The sequence below is a fragment of the Colletotrichum abscissum genome (genome assembly GCF_030869225.1).
Source record: "Colletotrichum abscissum strain IMI 504890 chromosome Unknown Scaffold_6.1, whole genome shotgun sequence".
Taxonomy (NCBI): domain Eukaryota; kingdom Fungi; phylum Ascomycota; class Sordariomycetes; order Glomerellales; family Glomerellaceae; genus Colletotrichum; species Colletotrichum abscissum.
The window spans coordinates 456,770-475,248 of NW_026850503.1; the positions used below are offsets into that span (position 1 = coordinate 456,770).

Consider the following 18,479-nt stretch of genomic DNA (forward strand, 5'->3'; position numbering starts at 1 on the left):
CAAGGCACCCTTCACTTTTACCTTCTCTCCCAGGGCAGACCGCGATTTGTGGGCAACCCATGCGGTACACTCACACCCCAGTCTCACCGATCGCCAACCCATGCTTCACCGGTATGCGCTCACCGGGCTAGGCCCTGCAGTTTGTTCTTTTCAATCTTTTTTTCAGTCTTCTTTAGGGCTACTAGTACGGATATGGGACCCGGATAGTGGAGTGAGTGTCTTGATGCCGGCTGCGGCGGGCGCAGCAGGATTGCCTTTCTGGCACCCTTTTGAAGGCGGTCTCCTTTCTTTCTTGTTTGTCAATGTCTCTGTCTTAAGCCTTGGCTCGGGGATGGCGATGTGCTACTGCATGAAACAGAACCGGTCAGTGAAAAATGATGTTGGATGGTCCCCGGAGGCTTGGAAGAGACGTCGACGCCGAGGGGCTGGATGGAGACAGACCGACAGCTCAAGTGAGCCTTCTTGCCAGCAGGCTCTCGTGATACGGTTCACCGCCATAAGATCAAGGGCGGGTATATGAAGAGGGAAGCCCTAGTCGGTGAATTGGCTCGATTTGGTTTCTTTCGACCCAGACTAAAGGCAGTTGCCGAGGAGAGTTCTTTGTTCTGAAAACAAGCCATCCCAAAACCAGACAGCTTCATCTCTTTTCAGGCCGAGGGTACATACCATCAGCTACCTTCATTCATCATTCTCACACTATCAATTTGTCTCTCACTTCAGCTCATATCATATCAAACCCTCTCATAGCCTATTCATCCCTCCAAGTTGGAACAAAATGGCACCCTCCGCTCTACCGGAAGAGCCCCAGATGTACGCATCAAGCATTTCAGAAATGGCACGCGGCCGCAAGTTCTACCCTTCAAACAAGTTCATCATCAGCTGCGGCACCGTCACAATCGACATGCGGGCACGGCGCGTGCTGCTGATCTATAACAAGAGACACGCTATCTACCAGATGCCCAAGGGGCGGAAAGATATCGGCGAAGACCTTCTTGCAGCAGCGCTGCGCGAAACGCGCGAGGAGACGGGCGTTACGGTGAAGCCCGTCACCTTGAGACTCAGCACGAGAGCCACGCCTGCGGGTGGACCCTCCGGTGCCCCGGAGGTGTCTGAGGAGATCACTGACACGGAACCGATCGCTGTGTGTCACTACCCTGACCCGGCTACTGGCGCTATGAAAATGGTGTTTTACTTTGTTGCGGAGGGGAATTGTGATCTTGGACCCGAGGGCTGGACGGGGGAGGACAGAGTCAAGTTTGACGTGAGCTGGGTCGATGTTGATGAAGCTGCGGACAAGTTGGCTTTCAAGGAGGATGGCATGGTCGTCACCAAGGCTCTGGAGGATTTGAGAAAATCGGGGTATGATATCTGATTTTAGGGGGCGCTTTGTGTTTCTATTGGATCAGGCAAAGTTGGGCGTTGGCCATTGGAAAACGGGAGGCAGGATTCGCGTGGGGTAATTTGACTTGAACACGACGCGCAGGCATACGGTGTTGGCATTGTCGGAATCTTCTACTTTCTCTGGGTTTGGGAAAAAGTCAAGAAGACAATGGAATTAGGCTAGATTGTTCACAGGAATTAACTTTTGATTGAAGTCTGTTTGTTCCGGCCATTTTGATGAATCTCAGCAAATTAGCCTGATGAGCTCATGAGAGCTACCAGCCCAATGTCTGGAGGTTCACCCCAAGGGCTTCCCGACCCGTTGTCTGCGAAGAAGAAGGAGTCTAAGTGGAAGAAAAGAGAAAACATGAGGAAACGGTATCACGACCGCGGACCAACTCCCGAACGCAGCAGGAGTCTGACAGCTTGGCGGTGACAGGGGCTTCCCATCCATCTCGGATGCATTATCCAAGTCTCCCCGGCGACATACTTACCCCTAACTTGCGATCGATTCATGGGAAGAAATTTCAATCTGACAAACCAGAACGCTGGGTCTTGCAGGGCGGGGTGGGCGGCGGTGGATGCAGGGCTGCGGCGGTCCAGCCCACCGCTGCCCGCGGCCGCTTCCCTGTCGTCAAGACATCTGATGGAATAGAGATGTGCAGTTGAGAATCGTTGAGAGTTATTTGGTTCAATTGCATTTCAGCCCGTTTCATGATTGGTTTACTGTCACTTCACCGCGTGTATGTCTCGTCGTGCCGTCCCTTGGCGTCTCTCGGTTTCATGAGTACGATTCATTCACCGTAATGGAATCGAGGAAAGACAGAAAGAATAGAGACAACATGGTTGACCGAGAAGGTTTAGATGACTAGCTGCATGAAGCTTTACCTTAGCGAGTCTTTCTTGACTAGCAGGCGCAATTCGTGTCTCGGGTCGACCGTGACTGCCGATGCCGGCCGGTCGAACTCGGGACCGGCGCCGGCATTCTTCGACTAGTGGGGCCGATCATACCCACCCTTGGCGGGGTCGACCCTTTTGCCGAATTGATTTTCATTGAAGCAAGTGGTGACATCACCCCCACGAAACCCCCCTCCCACTTGGAAGTCCCAAGCTCCTGATGGGGCCCTCATTGCTACCCCTCCATGGAGACAATCGAGGACCGCGGCTCCCCCCTCTCTTGCCAATCGCGAACAATGAAATCGTCCAAACAGAAGGGGCGCAGAAAGCTTCCGTTAGCTTCGTCTGTACTGCAAACGTCAGCGAAACGGAGGAGCTCTTAACCCCGCCAAAACGCAGCTTAATCCGTCATTGACTCTCCACTTCGAGGAGCCCGCACCCGCAACGTACATATTAGTACCTCCACTTGACGTTTGAAGCATAATAAATCCGATGTCTTCCCACACTGCCAAAGCCGCGCGCTCCGCTTCCCAAGCTTTATCCAGATCGTCGTCCCGGATTCCCAAACAACCTCACTCCCCCACCCCTGCGATAGCTTCCCGACCAACAACCACAACAACACCAAAGAGCTTTGCGACTTGCTACAGCTCAACCACCATATCGACACCCCTTACACAGCAATTTCACAAGTCGTTCTCGACACAAGCCGCCAAGATGTCGACTATGCCTGCTCAGCACGGCCACAGCGAGGGATGCTGCAATATCCCTCCTGTCGTCTCCAAGGGCTACGATGCCAAGGGCAGCTATGAAGAGATTGGATCAAAGAAGACCTGTGAGTCAGCTGCCAGGTCTACCTACCTAGCCAATGCGTTACAGTGCTAACTGAATTACCACTACAGACGTCACCGGTCCCGCCGACGCAAAGAAGGCCATCGTCGTCACTTTCGATATCTTTGGATTCTTCCCCCAGACGCTTCAAGGAGCCGATATCCTGGCCACCAGCGGCGCCGAGAAGTACCGCGTATTCATCCCGGACTGGTTCGCTGGCGAGCCCTGCCCCATCGAGTGGTTCCCCCCCGACACCGAGGAGAAGCAGAAGAACCTCGGCGGTTTCTTCCAGAAGTTCCCGCCTCCCAAGATTGCCGAGCAGACCCCGGACTACGTCAAGGCCATCCAGTCAAAGTACTCATCCATTGAGTCTTTTGCTACCATTGGCGTAAGTGTTTCTCAAGCCTACCTCAGTACAGAGTAATTGGGTAGACGCTTACAAAATCGCAGTACTGCTGGGGCGGGAAGGTCGTTTCACTCGTGACCTCGGGTGACAAGAACCCCTTTAAGGTCGCCGCCGAGGTCCATCCTGCTATGGTCGAGCCCGAGGATGCCAAGGGCATCAAGATTCCGCTCATTATGCTCGCTTCCAAGGACGAGCCCGAGGAGGATGTCAAGAAGTTCGAGGCCAACCTCAACGTGACTAAGCACGTTGAGACTTTCAAGGACCAGATTCACGGATGGATGGCTGCTCGTTCTGACCTGGAAGATTCCAGAGTTAAGGAGGAGTACACTCGTGGATACAAGACAGTTCTCGAGTTCTTTGGAAAGAACTTCTAAGGTTGTGTGTAGATGGTAATAAACACGAATGAATTATGAATCACATCAAGGGCACAAATCGAGATGATTTCATGGGGACCTCGTTGTACTTGCGCTTCATGATGAACCATTCGCCATTCTGTCAGAGAAACCAGGACCACAAGCCTCTTCTGTGGGACGTGGCTAATGAAAGACAAGGCTATCTCGATTTTACAACAGCTGACCTTTGTGATAAGACCACTTGAAGATTCTCTTTTTTTTGTCAATTTCCTTAAATCTCCACAAATTGATTGACAGTTTTTCCACGTTCCTACATTGATTCTGGCCCCACACAGCACCACACTCTTTGAGTCTCATGAAAATCGACAAATTTCCTATCTCAGCTGCGCACAGCATAGGACTCTTTCCATTGAACTCCCCATAGACACTCACATCCTCGCGAGTGACCAGAAATTGAAAAAGCTCCACGGAATTCTGATGGATCGTCTGGATCAGAGCTTCTTGCCCGTTAATGCAATTATGGTCGACTTTGGGGTCATCCAATATCATTCCGACAACCTCTGTGTTGGGTCTGCGCCCAGGAGCTCCCGTCACTGCATACCACAAAACCGTTCGTCCGTGGTCGTCCTTCGAGTTCAAGTTCAGATTTGTCGACTCTAGGATCATCTTGAAACCTTCCGCAGATCCATGTTCCGCAGCATAAGACAGCAACGTTCTCCCCCAGGCGTCTTTGGAGCACAGGTCGAAACCATTTTGACAGAACATATCAATGATGGCAAGACCAAATTCGCGACGAGCGTAAAGCCATATAGCACCGGCGCTGCCCCCAATGTCTGGGCTGGCGCCGTGTGCCAGAAGAGTCCGGATGATTTGGTCATTTGTGTCTTCCGCTGCGCATGCCCAAGCCAAGGGAGTTCGACCGCTTTCATCAGGGACATCAACCTTGGTGCCTCTCTGCAAGAGAAGCTGCACAGCCGCGAGATTACCGCGACCTGCAGCCCATGATAATGCAGTTCGTCCGTTCTTGTCTGTAGCGTTAATGTCGGCATTATGGTCAAGAATAACCTCCGCAATCGCCGTGCTTCTCCTGCTAATAGCCTGTAGTAAAGGGCGCTCCCTCCCATTTGATTCGTCCTTTGCCTCAACATTCCTTTCTAAGAGAAAATTAAGCGCAGGGGCATTTTCAAAGAAGATGGCCCAGTATACCGGGGTTTTGCCCTCGTAGTCTCGGGCTCCAGTATCCACTCCCTTCTCCGTGGAGAACCTGATAAAAGCCTCTAGCACAGCCGCATGTCTTTCTTCTATGGCCACTTTGATGCATTGACCAAGGGATTGAATCGAGACCGTCCTCCGAAGAACTGTCGTGCGTGGTGAATTTGACTCAAGTGGGGTGTGCTCGATGGCGTCGCTGTCGAGGTAAAACTTGACAATATCCAGCCGATTTCCAAAGGCAGCCCACCACAACGCGGTTCTACCACTTTCGTCAGCTGAGTACATGTCGCTTTCTGGGAGAGTATTGTTGGTAAATAATTGGAGAATCCCGAAATATGCTGCCACTTGTGCTGGCGTGCCAGGGATAAATAGCATCTGACGTAGTCGTCTTAGCACCAAAGCGGATCTGTTACGTGCGTCTTGGTTGCGAAGAAATCCAACTACTTCTGTCGGAATAATTGGGCTCTCTCGTGTGTGTTCCCCCCAGTATAGAGTTGCATAGTCGAAGAATGGAGCGGACGTGTATCTGCGACGTTGCTCATCTTCCTCTTCGAAAGGGAACTTTAACTCGTTTTCGGAGGGGCCGTAGTATCCGGGACGCTTGAAAATATTCTTGATGGAAAGATAATTGGTACATGCCATTGCGATTCGAGGGTCAGTTTCTGGGAAAAACTGGTGTCTTTTCCTCTCGAAGTACTCTTGTGTTGTTTGGTGAACAAGTTGTATCACGCCACCACTCCGCTCACTGACTGTTACAAGCCCAGCACATACAGAGATCATGGTTTCGACTGGTACAATATTGTCCTGGTCTATCTCCATTTCTCCCTCTTCGACGGCGAGGGCATGCTGCAGCTCTTTGATTTTAAGAGGCCTCTTGGCGCCTGTTGTCCAAGAGAGAACGTTCAGCGCGAGCTCAACGTGCTCGGAGGGTTGAGACCTAATCCGATTCATGGCCTCATCGTATACGGCTGAGTAGATGTTTGCCTTTTCACTCGTTTCTCCAAAGACTTTGAGTGCCTTCTTGAGCTCCTTCGGGCTCAGCTTGTTAGACCAAGCATCGATGAGCAGTCTCGCCAACAGGAACCTATGTGCGTCAGCACCATTTTCATGACGGTAGATACAGAGGTAGAGCTTGGAAACTTACATTCCGTTAACCTTTTCTGCAATGGTGTGTCTGATTTCCTTCTGTAAATCAAGGTTGTTGCGTACAAAGCTCTGCATGCGGGTCATACGATCTGACGTGTATCTTAGTACGTCCTCCTGAACAGCCCTGATTTCTACAGAGATAGAATTCTCAAATTCCTTCGACTCCAAGATCTCAGGAATTTCTCTGGTGGTTGCAAAAATATTGACTTGGGATCTTTGTTGTAGCCGGAGGATTTCTGGAAGAAAAGCTTGTCTAGCGTTTCTATCACACTCATCCAAGGCGTCAACAACGATGAATGTTCTTTCGTAGCAGGAGGATAAGACCTGGAGCAGATCGATGGTCTCTTGAGTAGATCTTGAGGTCTTCCGCTTCTGGTGTTTGTCGTAGAGCGTCTCAAGACTTTGAGGGAATGCAGAGCAGAATTGCGCCAGCTGCTTCGCTAGACCAGACAAGAGATCGTGGCAATCTTGGCGTTCGGTGTCCTTGAAGTTGCAGTAAACGTAGGCTATCCCGACCCTCGGTTCCTCACGGAACCGGTGTATCAAATGGTCTATGACGACGGAAGTCATGATGGTCTTGCCGGCCCCTGGCATCCCATGGCACAGCAGAGTCTGGCCTCTGTTTGCTACCCATTCAAATTCCTTGGACTCTAGTAGCCAGGATGCTGTTTCTGGGTGCCTTGTGGAGAAGTAATCTCGTTGTTGTGATGAATAGTTGGATGGCGTCAGCCACTCCAAGATTTCCTGTCGATGTTTACTGACTTGCTCATGGTACATTGAATCCACCGCCTGCTTTGTGCTTTGGATGGCTCGACTGTGGAGCGTCGTCAGCCGCCGCCGTACTGATAAGGAGTGCACGGATTCACACTTACCTATCTGACGCGTTCTTGAGGGTGTTCAGGAGTGCAATCTTGACGGACAGACTCGATTGAATGTTGTTGATCACTCTTGGGTCGACTTGTAACCGCTGAAGAAACTGCAAGAGCTTTGCTTTGTCCCATATCTTCTTTTCGAGAGGCTTTTTTAGTTCCTGGCAATCGTCTAAAATTTGTTTCAATCTCTTCAAGTCCTTGTAGGAACCTTCAATGATGTCCTCCAGTATCTTTTTCTCCCCATCATTGAGATTCTGCTGTGGGCAATGTGCTTCCTCAAGAAGCGGTTCGATGATCTCCACGCTATTACTGGCTGTGAGTAAAGACTTCTCTGACGGATAGACGATGAGGAAATTCCGGAAGCATACTTCCTAACTAGAGAGACAAACAGCTCAGGCGCCTCAGAAAATCTGTCGTGGCAGTGTCTCAACTTGTCTATGACAGCGATGAAATCGCCGACACCAAACCCGAAACTCATCTTGGACGAATTTATCCGCAGATTTACGTAGGCGCATGAAATCGGAGCAAAGAAAGGAACGAGGATGACAAGGAGGACGAGGGAGGAACTAGGAGACTTAAGGAAGCGATGTCAATGGGAAACATTCCTGCACACCTGATTGGGCGTAACGTTGACCTCCAGCCGCGTCAATGTAGCTATGCAGGCTACGAAGTGGCTGCAATACTCCCCAACAGAGGTTTGAGATCAGATTGGTTTATCTGCAACCCACGTTTCTGTGGCTGTATAGGTGTGAGAGGCTATGCCAGACCGGCTGCAGCAAATTAGGCGTCGACACGCTTACCTATTCCTGCCTGATATTTCATAACCTTCTGAAGGCGCAGGCTCACGCACGCATTGTGGCTGTCTGGTCGACCAGTAATTCACTTTAGATACCTATGTCATCCCCCAACCGGCTCTGGGCCCTGTCTTCGCCTAAAGACCGAGCATACAGCTGTTTCACAACGCCTGGTGAAGGAAGGGACCAGACCTACAAAGGAAACAGAAATCAAGAAAGCAATATGAAGAGCCGAGGGCTACGGACTCTGTTGTAGGATTTCAGACAAATTGGCAAGAGGCCAACGTTTCCGGGGCAAGCCCGGACATCAATACTTGAGTATTCTGGTTTTTCTTGCGATGACGAATACGGGACAATCGAGCTGGGCATATTTCATTTGCCACTGAGTATTTTATGTTTAGATGTGTAATTTGGAGTTGCTGTCACATGTACAGGTCAATAGGGCAATCAAATATTGCAGGTGACACTACGCTCGATGATAGGGAAGGTCGAGGGAGATTTTCGTAATTGTCACTCGCTTGAATATCTCTTCTGGATCTCATAGAACAAAATACCCAGACTCGAAAAAGAGCGCCTCTGTGTTCTCTGTCAGAGGATTTCAAGGAAGGATCTGCGGGCTGCAAAGCTGGAAGAAAGCTCTTACTATGAGCCCTTGCTTCCCAAAACCTCTATGTAAATGTATGGCGTCTACTGCATGTTCTCCATGAGCGTACCTCGGGCAGGGCCAGAGGCCTGGCAAAGCTATAGAAAGGGGCTCCTCTCATTAAGCTCTATGGGAGTGAGGGAGAGCACCTTAGTGGTTTCCCATCTCTGTGACCGGATTATTCTGTCACACTCATGTTGATCCACTATCTTTCATGCTACCTTTCTTAAAGGAATACACGCAAAAGGAAAAGCTGAAGCTGGAGTAATTGTCAACAGTGACATTGAAGATCCCAAATTCAGTCTATGATCCGAGCATAGCACCGTCGCCCTTCAACCCACCTTCTCCTCCGCCTCGGGGAAACAACCTCAAACCCCTTCCCCTGAACCACCGTGATCCCAGCACCATACTTCAACAACACCCCAAGCACCCCGACATCCTTCCACCCCAAAGCATACGCAACAGCAGTATGTCCCCTCCCATCTCGACGATTCACATCGACATCACCCCTGCCACACAAAAACTCCACAAGATCCGCAGCCCCAGCCGCAGCAGCAAGATGCAGCAACCCCCTCCCCTCCCCGTCGACATCCTCAACCCTCACCCTCTCGTCCTCAAGAAGCACAAACAATGTATCCGTATCAGGAACAAAGATCCGACCAGACTTGATCCACGCGCAGAGGGCATACCACGCCGGCGCCCGAAGATCCCCGTCTTTGAGGTTGACGTCTATGCCCGGGACCGCCATCAGCAAGCGGGCCATGCCCGGGTCCGTCGTTTCCGCGGCGTAGGATATTGCCGTTCGACCGCTCGCGTCGGATAGGCTGATATCGGCTTCGTGGTCGAGGAGTGACTTGACTGTGTCCATGTTTCCGCGCCTGGCGTGTTCGCAGAGGGGCAGGGTTCCTTGGGCGGATAATGTGTTTGGGTTCGCTCCCTGTTGTAAAAGATCCCGTATTTCACTCAGGGATCCCTGGGCAGTGATTTCGTGTAGTTTTCTGTCCAGGTCGGTCTCTGCTCTCGAAGCGTTTACGGTGATCGGTTCTCGCTCAACGGTTCCTGTACCTTGCGTATCGAGAGACGCTTCGGTCGTGGCGTCGCCAACGTCGACCCATCCCTGGTCGATAGCTTCACGAAGCTCACAATCCATCAAAACCTCCTTGCTGATTTCGCCGGAGCCAGAAGCTTTGCGATTGTCCACAAGTTCCTGAAGCTGTCTGTCCAACATGGCATCTACACCGGAACCGTACACCTCAGGCTTCACCGCGAGAGCAACCTCAGCCAACTCGCGCCGCCGCGCCTCCGTTTCCCGAATTTCGGGCCTGGTATTGACTTCACGAACCATCGTCGGTACTGCTGAAAGGGGAAGACAGAAAGGTCAGATAAATTCAGTAAAAGTTCGTCCGCCTTTGAGGGAATCTACCACTGGCCTACCTGTTGCTGGTATACTATTCTTTTTACCAAAGTCGGAATACGCGCTCGATCTAAGACGTCTGGCAAAGAAGAGACGACAAATTGCTAGATGACACTCCTCAACGTCGTCAGCACGGCTTTTGTTGAGCCGACAGAAAACGCCAGCCTCGCCAATACCTGACACGTCCACACATGCACCCAAGAAAAGCCAACCCACGGGACGGACGCATATGCACCAGCCTATCACAAGGCAACCAAGACCAACCCAACTCTCTAACCCTTTTGCAACTCCCTGAAGCCTTGCAATTCGCCCATCCATTGCGCCCAAGAGTGCAGATCTCACTGGTGCAAAGGTGGTTACACACCAGGCAGCTATGTGAACTTGTTCCTGCGCCACAAGGTCACGCGCGGGGGAATGTGTATGTGAGGTGGGCACATCGCCCAGCTTTCGGCTGCTAGGTCAAGTACTGTATAACTTCCATGGAAGACTCTCTCCTCGACCAGCAGATTAGCGTTCTTGGAGTGTGCTCAGAATTACAGCTCCCCGTTCAAGTCGTGTGGGAATAATCGCTCTTGTACCTGACTCCTGATGAGATTGACGTAGCCATCCTCGTTTAATCTGGTCCTTGCTTCATTGTCACGTTCAAGTCCAAACAATGTATGAATCTGGGGGCAATTTTCATTTTTTTTCATACATCAATTGGCTTTCGAAACAGCCAACCGCATCCATTAGCTAAGTTATCTCATGCAACCATCTGTCTGCCGTTGTCGCATAACACGACCAAATCGAACGCCAAAACCTCGCCAGTCCCTAGTATGCTACCGTCCCGGAATGAAAAGAAGTGAGAAAAAGAAAATAGTTACACAAGCAGCAAAGAAACCCTCCTATGCTCAAGATGTGAGGAAGAAGAAAAAAACCAAACCACAAGACCGAGGTCACGTCCGCCGGCTTGTCAACTAGGCAACCAGGGATTGGGGCTCGGACTTCTCGCAGGTAAAGAGGTTGACGTGGTAGTCTCCACGAGCAGCGCAAGCCAAGATCGGCTTGTGCGGGTGGAAGGCAGTTGCTGCGATGGGAGAGCCCCTGTTCTGTTGAAGGAAGCTTGAGTACGGTTCGACACGGGACAACTCTTGACCGTCGAAGTTGAAGACCTTCACGGCATGTGCAGATGTACCACTGCAATGGGATGTTAGTTTCAATATCACAATATTAAGAGGCCCAGGGTGATAACTTACACAGCAAACACCGGCAGATGTTCATGCGTGCTGGCTGTTCGCAGGGTGTCTCGAGTTGTTTGGTAAACATGGAGAGGTCGATCCATGCGAATATCCCACAGTTTGACCTTTCCGTTTCTGCTTGCGCTGAGCAGTTCTCGTTGTCCGCCGCGCTGCAAATGAACGCTCTTGATCCATTGCCTATCCGTTTCGTCTTTCCACTTCTTGATCATGGAGTCCTGGGGTCTGATACGGGTGTCGAAAACGCGGACAGCGCCGTCGCCGAACCCTGCCACAACTGTGTGACCGGTCATCTGGTCAGATGTCAAAGACGTGACGCAAGAGCCAGACCGGGCGGGAATGTCAATGACGCATTTCTCAGCGCCAGCAGACCACACCCGAATGACACGCACATCGCCAGCCACAAGTACGCGGCCGAGCGACTGCTGCCAGTCGAACACCATACCGGAGTTGACGTTACTGGGCACCATGTGTGTAAGTGCTCGCCAAGACGAGGCTAGGTTGATGGATTTGTCGGAATCGTAGTTTTGGTAGATTCTGAGGACTCCATCTGACGAACCAGTCATCAGGAATGCCTGGTCGTCCTCATTGATGAACTTCATATCACTGATCCTCGACCCTTCAGGATTTCCGTTGGAAAACTTGCTCAGCCGTGCATGCTTCTTCCAATCCCAAACGCACACCGTGTTACCATCGTCTGCAACCGCAAGCTGGTCTTCAAACTGGTGGAAGGTGAGTTTGGCAGGTTGCGAGCCATTGTTGGTGATGCCCAACTGATTATTCCACTTATGGCTACCGGCGAACTGCTTGAGTGGTTGCGTTTCTGTCAAGATGAAATCGTTCCGGGATCTTCTCCAGAGCCGTTCGTTATACTCAGTGCTGCCAGGCTCGTCCGACTCGCTCGGCTTCATCTGAGGCTCGCAGAAGTATTCAATAGACCACTCTAGGAAAGAACTTTGCAGTGGCATGGCTGGTGCTTCGCCCAGCTTACGATCCTCAAATCCAGTGGAGACAGGCTCTTTGGCAATGTGATAATTGGCATGGATAGCTGTTGGATCGCTCTGTTCTGGTGGCGCTTCAGCAAGCTCAGGGGCCTTGATCTTCTGGGAGCCAACCCTATGCAGACCGGGTGACGGTGCCGGAGAAGAGTAGTTCGGCTTTTCGCTGGCATCGGCCTTTCCATCATTGCCGAATAGTGGCAGCTGGAAAAGCAAGCTTGCCGTGCGACGCAACAGGCCAGGAGATGGCAGTGGTGGAGTAGCCAAAGAGTTAGAAACGCCAATCGCATTACTTCTTTGGCTCAAGTGCAAGTGATTCTTTGTCGACGCACGCTTTGCCCTCTTTCGGATGTCATCGATGAGGCTCTGCGCATGCTCACCAACAGCTGAAGCCATCACAGCTTGATGGACATGGTCCACAATTACTGTAGCGTCACGCTGAACCTCAGGGTGAGGATCAACATTGAGCATCAGAGCGTGCTTCCAGCAGGCTGAGAAGACGGTATTGTGAGCAAAACCGTGAACATTGGGCTTGATGGTGCCGTCTGCATTTCTGTTCTCTTTCCGTGCATAATGCAGGCCCATCTTGTGGTCCATGCCATCCTGGCCAGGAGGGAACAGGAGATATTCCCTTTCTTCTTGAAGCTGTTCATAAGCAGCGACAATGAACTTGCTCTCAAAGCGAAGAATAAACCTTGACAGGAAGACAAGGAACTCGCGACGGACCATTGGACTTCCGTCGTTGGCCATGTCTAGAAGTGTCCAAGCGATGGATTCTTCGATCCGAGCGACCTCATCCGTCAGGTCGATGATGCCAAGGAAAGTAGTCATGGAATACACCATGGCAGCTCGGACTTCAGGAACAGGATCCTTTGTCAGAAATGACAACTTGGCTGGCGCATTCTCTCGAATGCCACGCCATTTAGCCTCTGGGAGTTCCTGCCACAGCTGACTGATGCACAGACACGACCACTGACGCAGGAGCGGATTCTCTTGATTCTGCAGGTGCATTAAGCAGTAGGTCATTATGTCGGTTTGGTTGCACACATGCTGCCCTGGCTTATAATCTTTGCAGAGCATCGATAGAATGAAAGCGCACATCGCCTTATGCTCAGCTTCGTTAACGACTGGCAAGCCCTCGGACGGCTTCAATATCTGGGCAAAGTAGTTGTATCCGCTGTCCTTGATAAGGTCCTGCTGGCATGAGATATCCACAGCCAGAATGCGGGTCCAAATGAAGATCATGACCGGCTTCAGCTCTGCGGCAGCGGACTGCAACAACTTGAGGACATATGGGAAGATGCCTATGCTCAGGGCAAGCTGGACTGCCCAGGGGCCTAAGTCGAGGAATCTTCCGAGCAAGATGAGCGCTCTGACTCTGTGCTGTTGGCTCAGCAGAACTTGCAGCACCACTGGAAGCTGCTCAGGGGGCCTCTGAGAAAGTGCATCGCCACGAGTCAGGTAAACGTCGAATGCTGTTAGTTGTTCGGTGAAAAAGGTTGAGTTCTGGTACTCGTACTCGAGACCTTCGTTCTCCTTTCTCTCCAGCATAGGCAGTTGGGCTAGTGCCATATCCACGGCCAAGTCCCAGCTTGCCCACAATGGGTGCTGCCGGGTCTCAGGGAGCTCGGGGAAAGACTGCGGATGGCACCCATAGACAGACATGATTCTCTGGGCTAGGAGAAAGTTGCGGAAGAGAGCGGCCACCATGAGATCCTGCCTGAAAAACTTTCGGAATAGGTGTCGGGGCAGTGTAGTCCAAGCGATAGTATCCGTGATGGCTGTGAAGATCCAGTTCAACTCGCCGAGTGGCGTTCTTCTCTCCTGTAGCCTACCGGGCAGCTTCTTGGCGCGCTCTGGGGTAAGATTCGTCTTGAGGGGGTTTTGAAGAACGAAGAACCAAAGAGCCATTTCGATAGGGGTAGTGAGACATGCCGTGAATAGATCGGCTGGGAGGAGAGGGTTGGTAGGGAGATTCTCCTTGACGCCGCAGGCAGCTAAGTGGATATAGGGCTGAAACACGGTCTTCTCGTAGTTGGGATCTCTCGCGGCAGCTTCGTCCTCTTCTTGTTCGTGCTTCTCGACAAATCTGTGGTAGTTGTTGAGGATGTTGCCGGCTTCGGAACAGTCCCAGACGTAAATCGTAGGGGCGTGAAGCCACTGTTGAAGATCGTATAGCGATACTGGGATGTACTGAGTGTAATTCTTATTAAAAACCCAGATCTCTCCACTGGCAGTGGGCTTCGGCACGCCGTGGCCATTGTAATGAAGAAGAACCCGCTCATCCTTGGCGTTTCTACGCAGGGACTGGCAGAACTTTTTGGTCTCTTCCACCGACGGATCGAGGTACTGCTTATATCTTGTGCGTATAGCCAGTGTCTCGTACTGCGCCTGGAGGGCTTTGCCGATGTTCTCGAGGGCCTTCTGAGGTGGCGGCGTTGTAGGGTCTGTCCATGCTTCCAGTTTGGCGCCCGGGTTCGTCTTAAGCTGGTCGGGAGGCTCGACTGAAATATTAAGGCAGACGGCCAGCGCAGCAGATACTGTCTTAAGTCTATCTCGCATGCGCCAATCCTGCAGCTTGTGTAATGTCGCCTTGGGCTTGCCGGTTGTCTCGTGTCGCTTGTCGGTCCAATACATGTACCAATTCTGGAGAAAGGAGTCAGCACGGCTCAAGATGCGAGTTGAAACCAACGAGTCCCAATGGCGCAAAAAAGCGATGTTGTCGCACTCGGGCTCGTCTGGATCCAAGACTGCCAATACGGTTGTCGGCCCCATCCACCCGGGAGACTGCATCGTCTGAAATGTCTAGATGGTAGTGGAATGTAGATTCGCGCCCTGGATACGGTCATGCCCCGCGTTGCCCCTCGGGACTGGATTCTGGGCAACAGCGTCCCAGCATGTCGTACGAGCAAGCCAAAAGAGCAGAGCACCAAGTCTCCTTTCTTTGCGCGACGCGCGCCGATAGGAGACTATGGTTAGACCAGTCCGGCTGGACAGCGCCGCCACAAGGCCGCCAAGTGGGGAGGCGCAGAGCTTGGGGTGGGAAAAAGGAAGAAGGGCACAAAGTGTAGATGGAGAAGGCGAGAGAAGTTGTAACTCACATTTGCTATTTGGGCCAGGATTTCCGGCGACTCGTGATATTCATCGAAGCCATGTCTGGCGCCCCAATGAGGGATATCTTCTTCAGAGTGATCAACCTCCTCGGGGCGGCTGACTCCAAATTCGCTCTTGGATCGCATAAGCAGCGGTTTCACGGATGGCCGCTTCGGTCGATCCGAATCCGATTGTTCGCCGGTAGAGAAGCCGGCGGCCAGATTCTGTTTGTTACCAGGGGCACTTGAAGGGCGTCTTGCATTGCTATCATCGTGGCTCGTGGATCGTTGAAGTGCTAGAGGGGGAGCAGCACCGCCGAATGGTGAGGGTTGAGTTGTCGCATCGGGGAAGGCGGAGGATCCGTTAGGACCCTGAGTTTGCGGCATGTTGTTGGGACTTCCATTAACTCCGAGCAGCGCAGTGCTGTTTGTCCTCCGCGATATGCTGGCGTAATGTCGAGGTTGAGAAGTTGAGGGTGTGGGTTTGGAGGAGCTCGACTGTCGAAGGTGACTGGCGGGCGAGGGGCGAGAATGGGTCTGATCTTGCGCAGCGGCAGCCGTCATCTTGACGGTGACACTGTCGTCGAAATTCGAATTTGGCGCGCAAACCAGCTATAAATCGATTACCGCGACGACATGTCGGTCGTGAGGTGTCGGGTAGGATGAGGTGGATGAAGATATTGGATAGGCGATTGCGTCGGTGACGCGAATTTGGAGTTTTTGGAGAGGTTGACGGGAGTGACAGGTTAGGTCGGGTCAGGTTGGCAGCGCAGCGCAGCGGCTAACACCCGACTTCAGCTCAGCGTGGCATGCAGTGGAGGTGCCTTACACAAGGTGAGGTGCGGCAGAGGTGCACCAGCCAAAATTTAGGAATGGTACCTTGGGCTGAGGTCAGCTTCGACCATCAGCCTATCAGGTGCCGGGAGCAATCACCTGCCTTCTGCTTCGCTCGCTCCGACAGCTTCTTCCGATGTTCCGATAGAAGTATTCCTAATATTCACCTGTTTCCATCCTTTATGTCTTTTGATATAATCACTTGATGCTTCTAGCCAAGAGACAAGTGATGATGAGCATTTCTTAGGTACTTAGGATCAATGGTTCATCTTATGTCCAAATTGTACTTGGGTCACATGGAGATACCTTAAGGCATGTTACCTTAGGTACCTTATGTACTATAAATGTATGGAAATGGCAAAACGAATCAGAAATGATGGACGGGAGGCAATTGATGACCCGACCCTGACCGCCTTTCAGCTCCACATCTCCGCATTTCGTCCAGTCTCCCGCGTCCACTCTGGCGAAGCGCAGAAGACAGGAACAGATCCAAATCGGGGGGAGATGAGGTAAGACGGCCTCGGCCGGATGCACGGTCCAGGCCCGGCTCAGAGAGTCAAAGGCGCTAGTCCATAATGAGCAACCCGAGTTCCAATTCAATGCACCTTCCTCCGCAGGTTCTTGAATCTTCACATGGCTCTTTCTTGTGGCCTCCCTCGTGCGACCAGCATTTAGCAGGACCAAAGTTCAATCAGTCTCATTCTGTCAAAGGCTAGGGTGGCATGAACGAACGCATCGCGCTCCGCGTTTGTCCTGGGAAAGTAGTTGTGGGCCGGTCCTTGCTCAAAATTGTACTTGCGAACGCTGAACTGGTTTTATGCGGCAGGTCCCGTTGGATCACCGCAATTGCCCTCTGTAAATGAACACATGGGGATACTTCGAAGGTGGTGGTGGATTCCCAAGAAATGGAAGTGTGCCTGGCAATCAATTGGATGTTTATCAATCTTGCGACATACGCTATCTACGCGGCTATACCATATCGCAGGCTTATTCACAGCGCGAGCAAATCGGAGAAAACATTCCTCGCAACATCACTCAAGCACGGTGGGGAATGGGCTGGCGGGAGGCGGGCGTGTCAGAAACAATGTCTTGCCCCAAACGGCCGGCTCGCTCTTCCTCTCCTTTTTGTTTCCCTTCTTTCCGTATCTTTTGCGGGGGTGTCGTTTTCCTTTTTCTTCCCTTTTTTTTTTCTTTCTCCCCTCTCTTCTTTTTTTTATGGATCGTCGCATCTCTCTCCGTTGGCCTTGCGCACGTCATACCCGCCGTGGTGCGTATCCATGACCCATTTACCTCTGTCCTGACTCCTGGGTTTCATTGGCCTTTGTAGCTGCCATGATACGAGGTGGGATTCGCTTCAAGTTGCAAGCTGCAAGTGGACTATGGAAATCCATCGCTTGTGTTTCTTCTGAATTGCGGCTTGGCCGTTTCTGCCTTTATGCTGACGACGACGATCACGACGATGAGGGGGGCGCCCGCTATGCTTGTAGTTCACCGCATGGCCTGCTTCAGGGTCATTCGTTGTTGAGACGGTTTATGCTTGGAGACCTGCCCGATCGCCGAATGCGGCTGCGTTTTTAAGACTCTCGACGTTATAAGATGGACTGGTCGGTTCGTCGTCGGCCGGTGCGTCCAAGCGCCATCAGAGGTCATCGCGAGGGTCCATCCTGTTTGCTCAACCAGCTCGAACCTGGACCGACCCTGCCCCCAACACGAGCCTCAATTCCCATCGCCCTCGCTCACGCCGTCGACGATCAAAGTTGGACGCCAGCCGCCGCCGCCGCCGCCGCGTGGCCAGCTTTCCGTCTCCCGCCTGCTTCAGGCCAACGCTAATGCTCGCTCACCAGAATGAACGTTCACATCTTGCTCTCAGACGCGCCCTCTCAGTACAACATTCTTGCGCCGAATTTAGCAGGCAGGCTAAGCCGATAGGTTAATTTGCCAGAATTCCATGCCTTTTTCCATCAAAGTCTATCTCTGCGCCACCACCACCCTTCCATTGCACATGCGCCAGGAGTCTTCAGGCAAGGCTCACGCCCAATATGGCATGGTGAGATGTTTTCAACGTCTGTGGTGTGGAGCACGCTCCCTGTCCTGTCCTGAGCCGTGGTTTGCACAGTGTACCTACTCGGACATGACAGACATCGCGACAAGTGCCGGTATCTATTTACATGCTTTGAAAGGAGACCAACAACGTCCGTTTTCTCCCCCGTCACTCATGGGACCTTCGTCCTCGGAAGTTTTTCCCGTCTCCTTGCTCTTACGCCGTCCAATTCTTTGCGGCCGCTGCCGAATTTCGAAGCTTCAACGAGTCCGTGTGCCATGAGGGCTGCCGAATGGCGTTGAAGCTTTGGGAGACTTGAAACGCACCACCTCAT

At 52.0% G+C, this 18,479-nt stretch overlaps 6 protein-coding genes across 6 annotated transcripts; 3 read left to right on the top strand and 3 right to left on the bottom strand.

Annotated features, from left to right (window-relative positions):
• Window positions 1–775: 775 nt before the first annotated feature.
• Window positions 776–1,372, top strand: CABS01_03180 (NUDIX domain-containing protein; the record flags this gene model as incomplete). Its single annotated transcript, XM_060536557.1, has 1 exon — window positions 776–1,372. One exon carries the CDS (start codon window positions 776–778, stop codon window positions 1,370–1,372), a length of 597 nt encoding a protein of 198 aa, XP_060392476.1.
• A 1,619-nt stretch (window positions 1,373–2,991) lies between these two features.
• CABS01_03181 (dienelactone hydrolase) lies at window positions 2,992–3,885 on the top strand (the record flags this gene model as incomplete). Its single annotated transcript, XM_060536558.1, has 3 exons — window positions 2,992–3,109; window positions 3,177–3,493; window positions 3,556–3,885. 3 exons carry the CDS (start codon window positions 2,992–2,994, stop codon window positions 3,883–3,885), a joined length of 765 nt encoding a protein of 254 aa, XP_060392477.1.
• Window positions 3,886–3,925: 40 nt separating this feature from the next.
• Window positions 3,926–7,572, bottom strand: CABS01_03182 (uncharacterized protein; the record flags this gene model as incomplete). Its single annotated transcript, XM_060536559.1, has 5 exons — window positions 3,926–4,003; window positions 4,297–6,160; window positions 6,221–7,036; window positions 7,095–7,397; window positions 7,463–7,572. 5 exons carry the CDS (start codon window positions 7,570–7,572, stop codon window positions 3,926–3,928), a joined length of 3,171 nt encoding a protein of 1,056 aa, XP_060392478.1.
• Window positions 7,573–8,829: 1,257 nt separating this feature from the next.
• CABS01_03183 (uncharacterized protein) lies at window positions 8,830–9,876 on the bottom strand (the record flags this gene model as incomplete). Its single annotated transcript, XM_060536560.1, has 1 exon — window positions 8,830–9,876. One exon carries the CDS (start codon window positions 9,874–9,876, stop codon window positions 8,830–8,832), a length of 1,047 nt encoding a protein of 348 aa, XP_060392479.1.
• A 1,025-nt stretch (window positions 9,877–10,901) lies between these two features.
• CABS01_03184 (WD repeat domain-containing protein mip1) lies at window positions 10,902–15,834 on the bottom strand (the record flags this gene model as incomplete). The annotated part of the gene is made up of 3 exons (XM_060536561.1): window positions 10,902–11,121; window positions 11,181–14,824; window positions 15,280–15,834. The coding sequence occupies 3 exons, from the start codon at window positions 15,832–15,834 to the stop codon at window positions 10,902–10,904; spliced, it is 4,419 nt and encodes a 1,472-aa protein (XP_060392480.1).
• Window positions 15,835–17,700: 1,866 nt separating this feature from the next.
• On the top strand, window positions 17,701–17,934 carry CABS01_03185 (uncharacterized protein; the record flags this gene model as incomplete). The annotated part of the gene is made up of 1 exon (XM_060536562.1): window positions 17,701–17,934. The coding sequence occupies one exon, from the start codon at window positions 17,701–17,703 to the stop codon at window positions 17,932–17,934; it is 234 nt and encodes a 77-aa protein (XP_060392481.1).
• Between the last annotated feature and the right edge of the window lie 545 nt (window positions 17,935–18,479).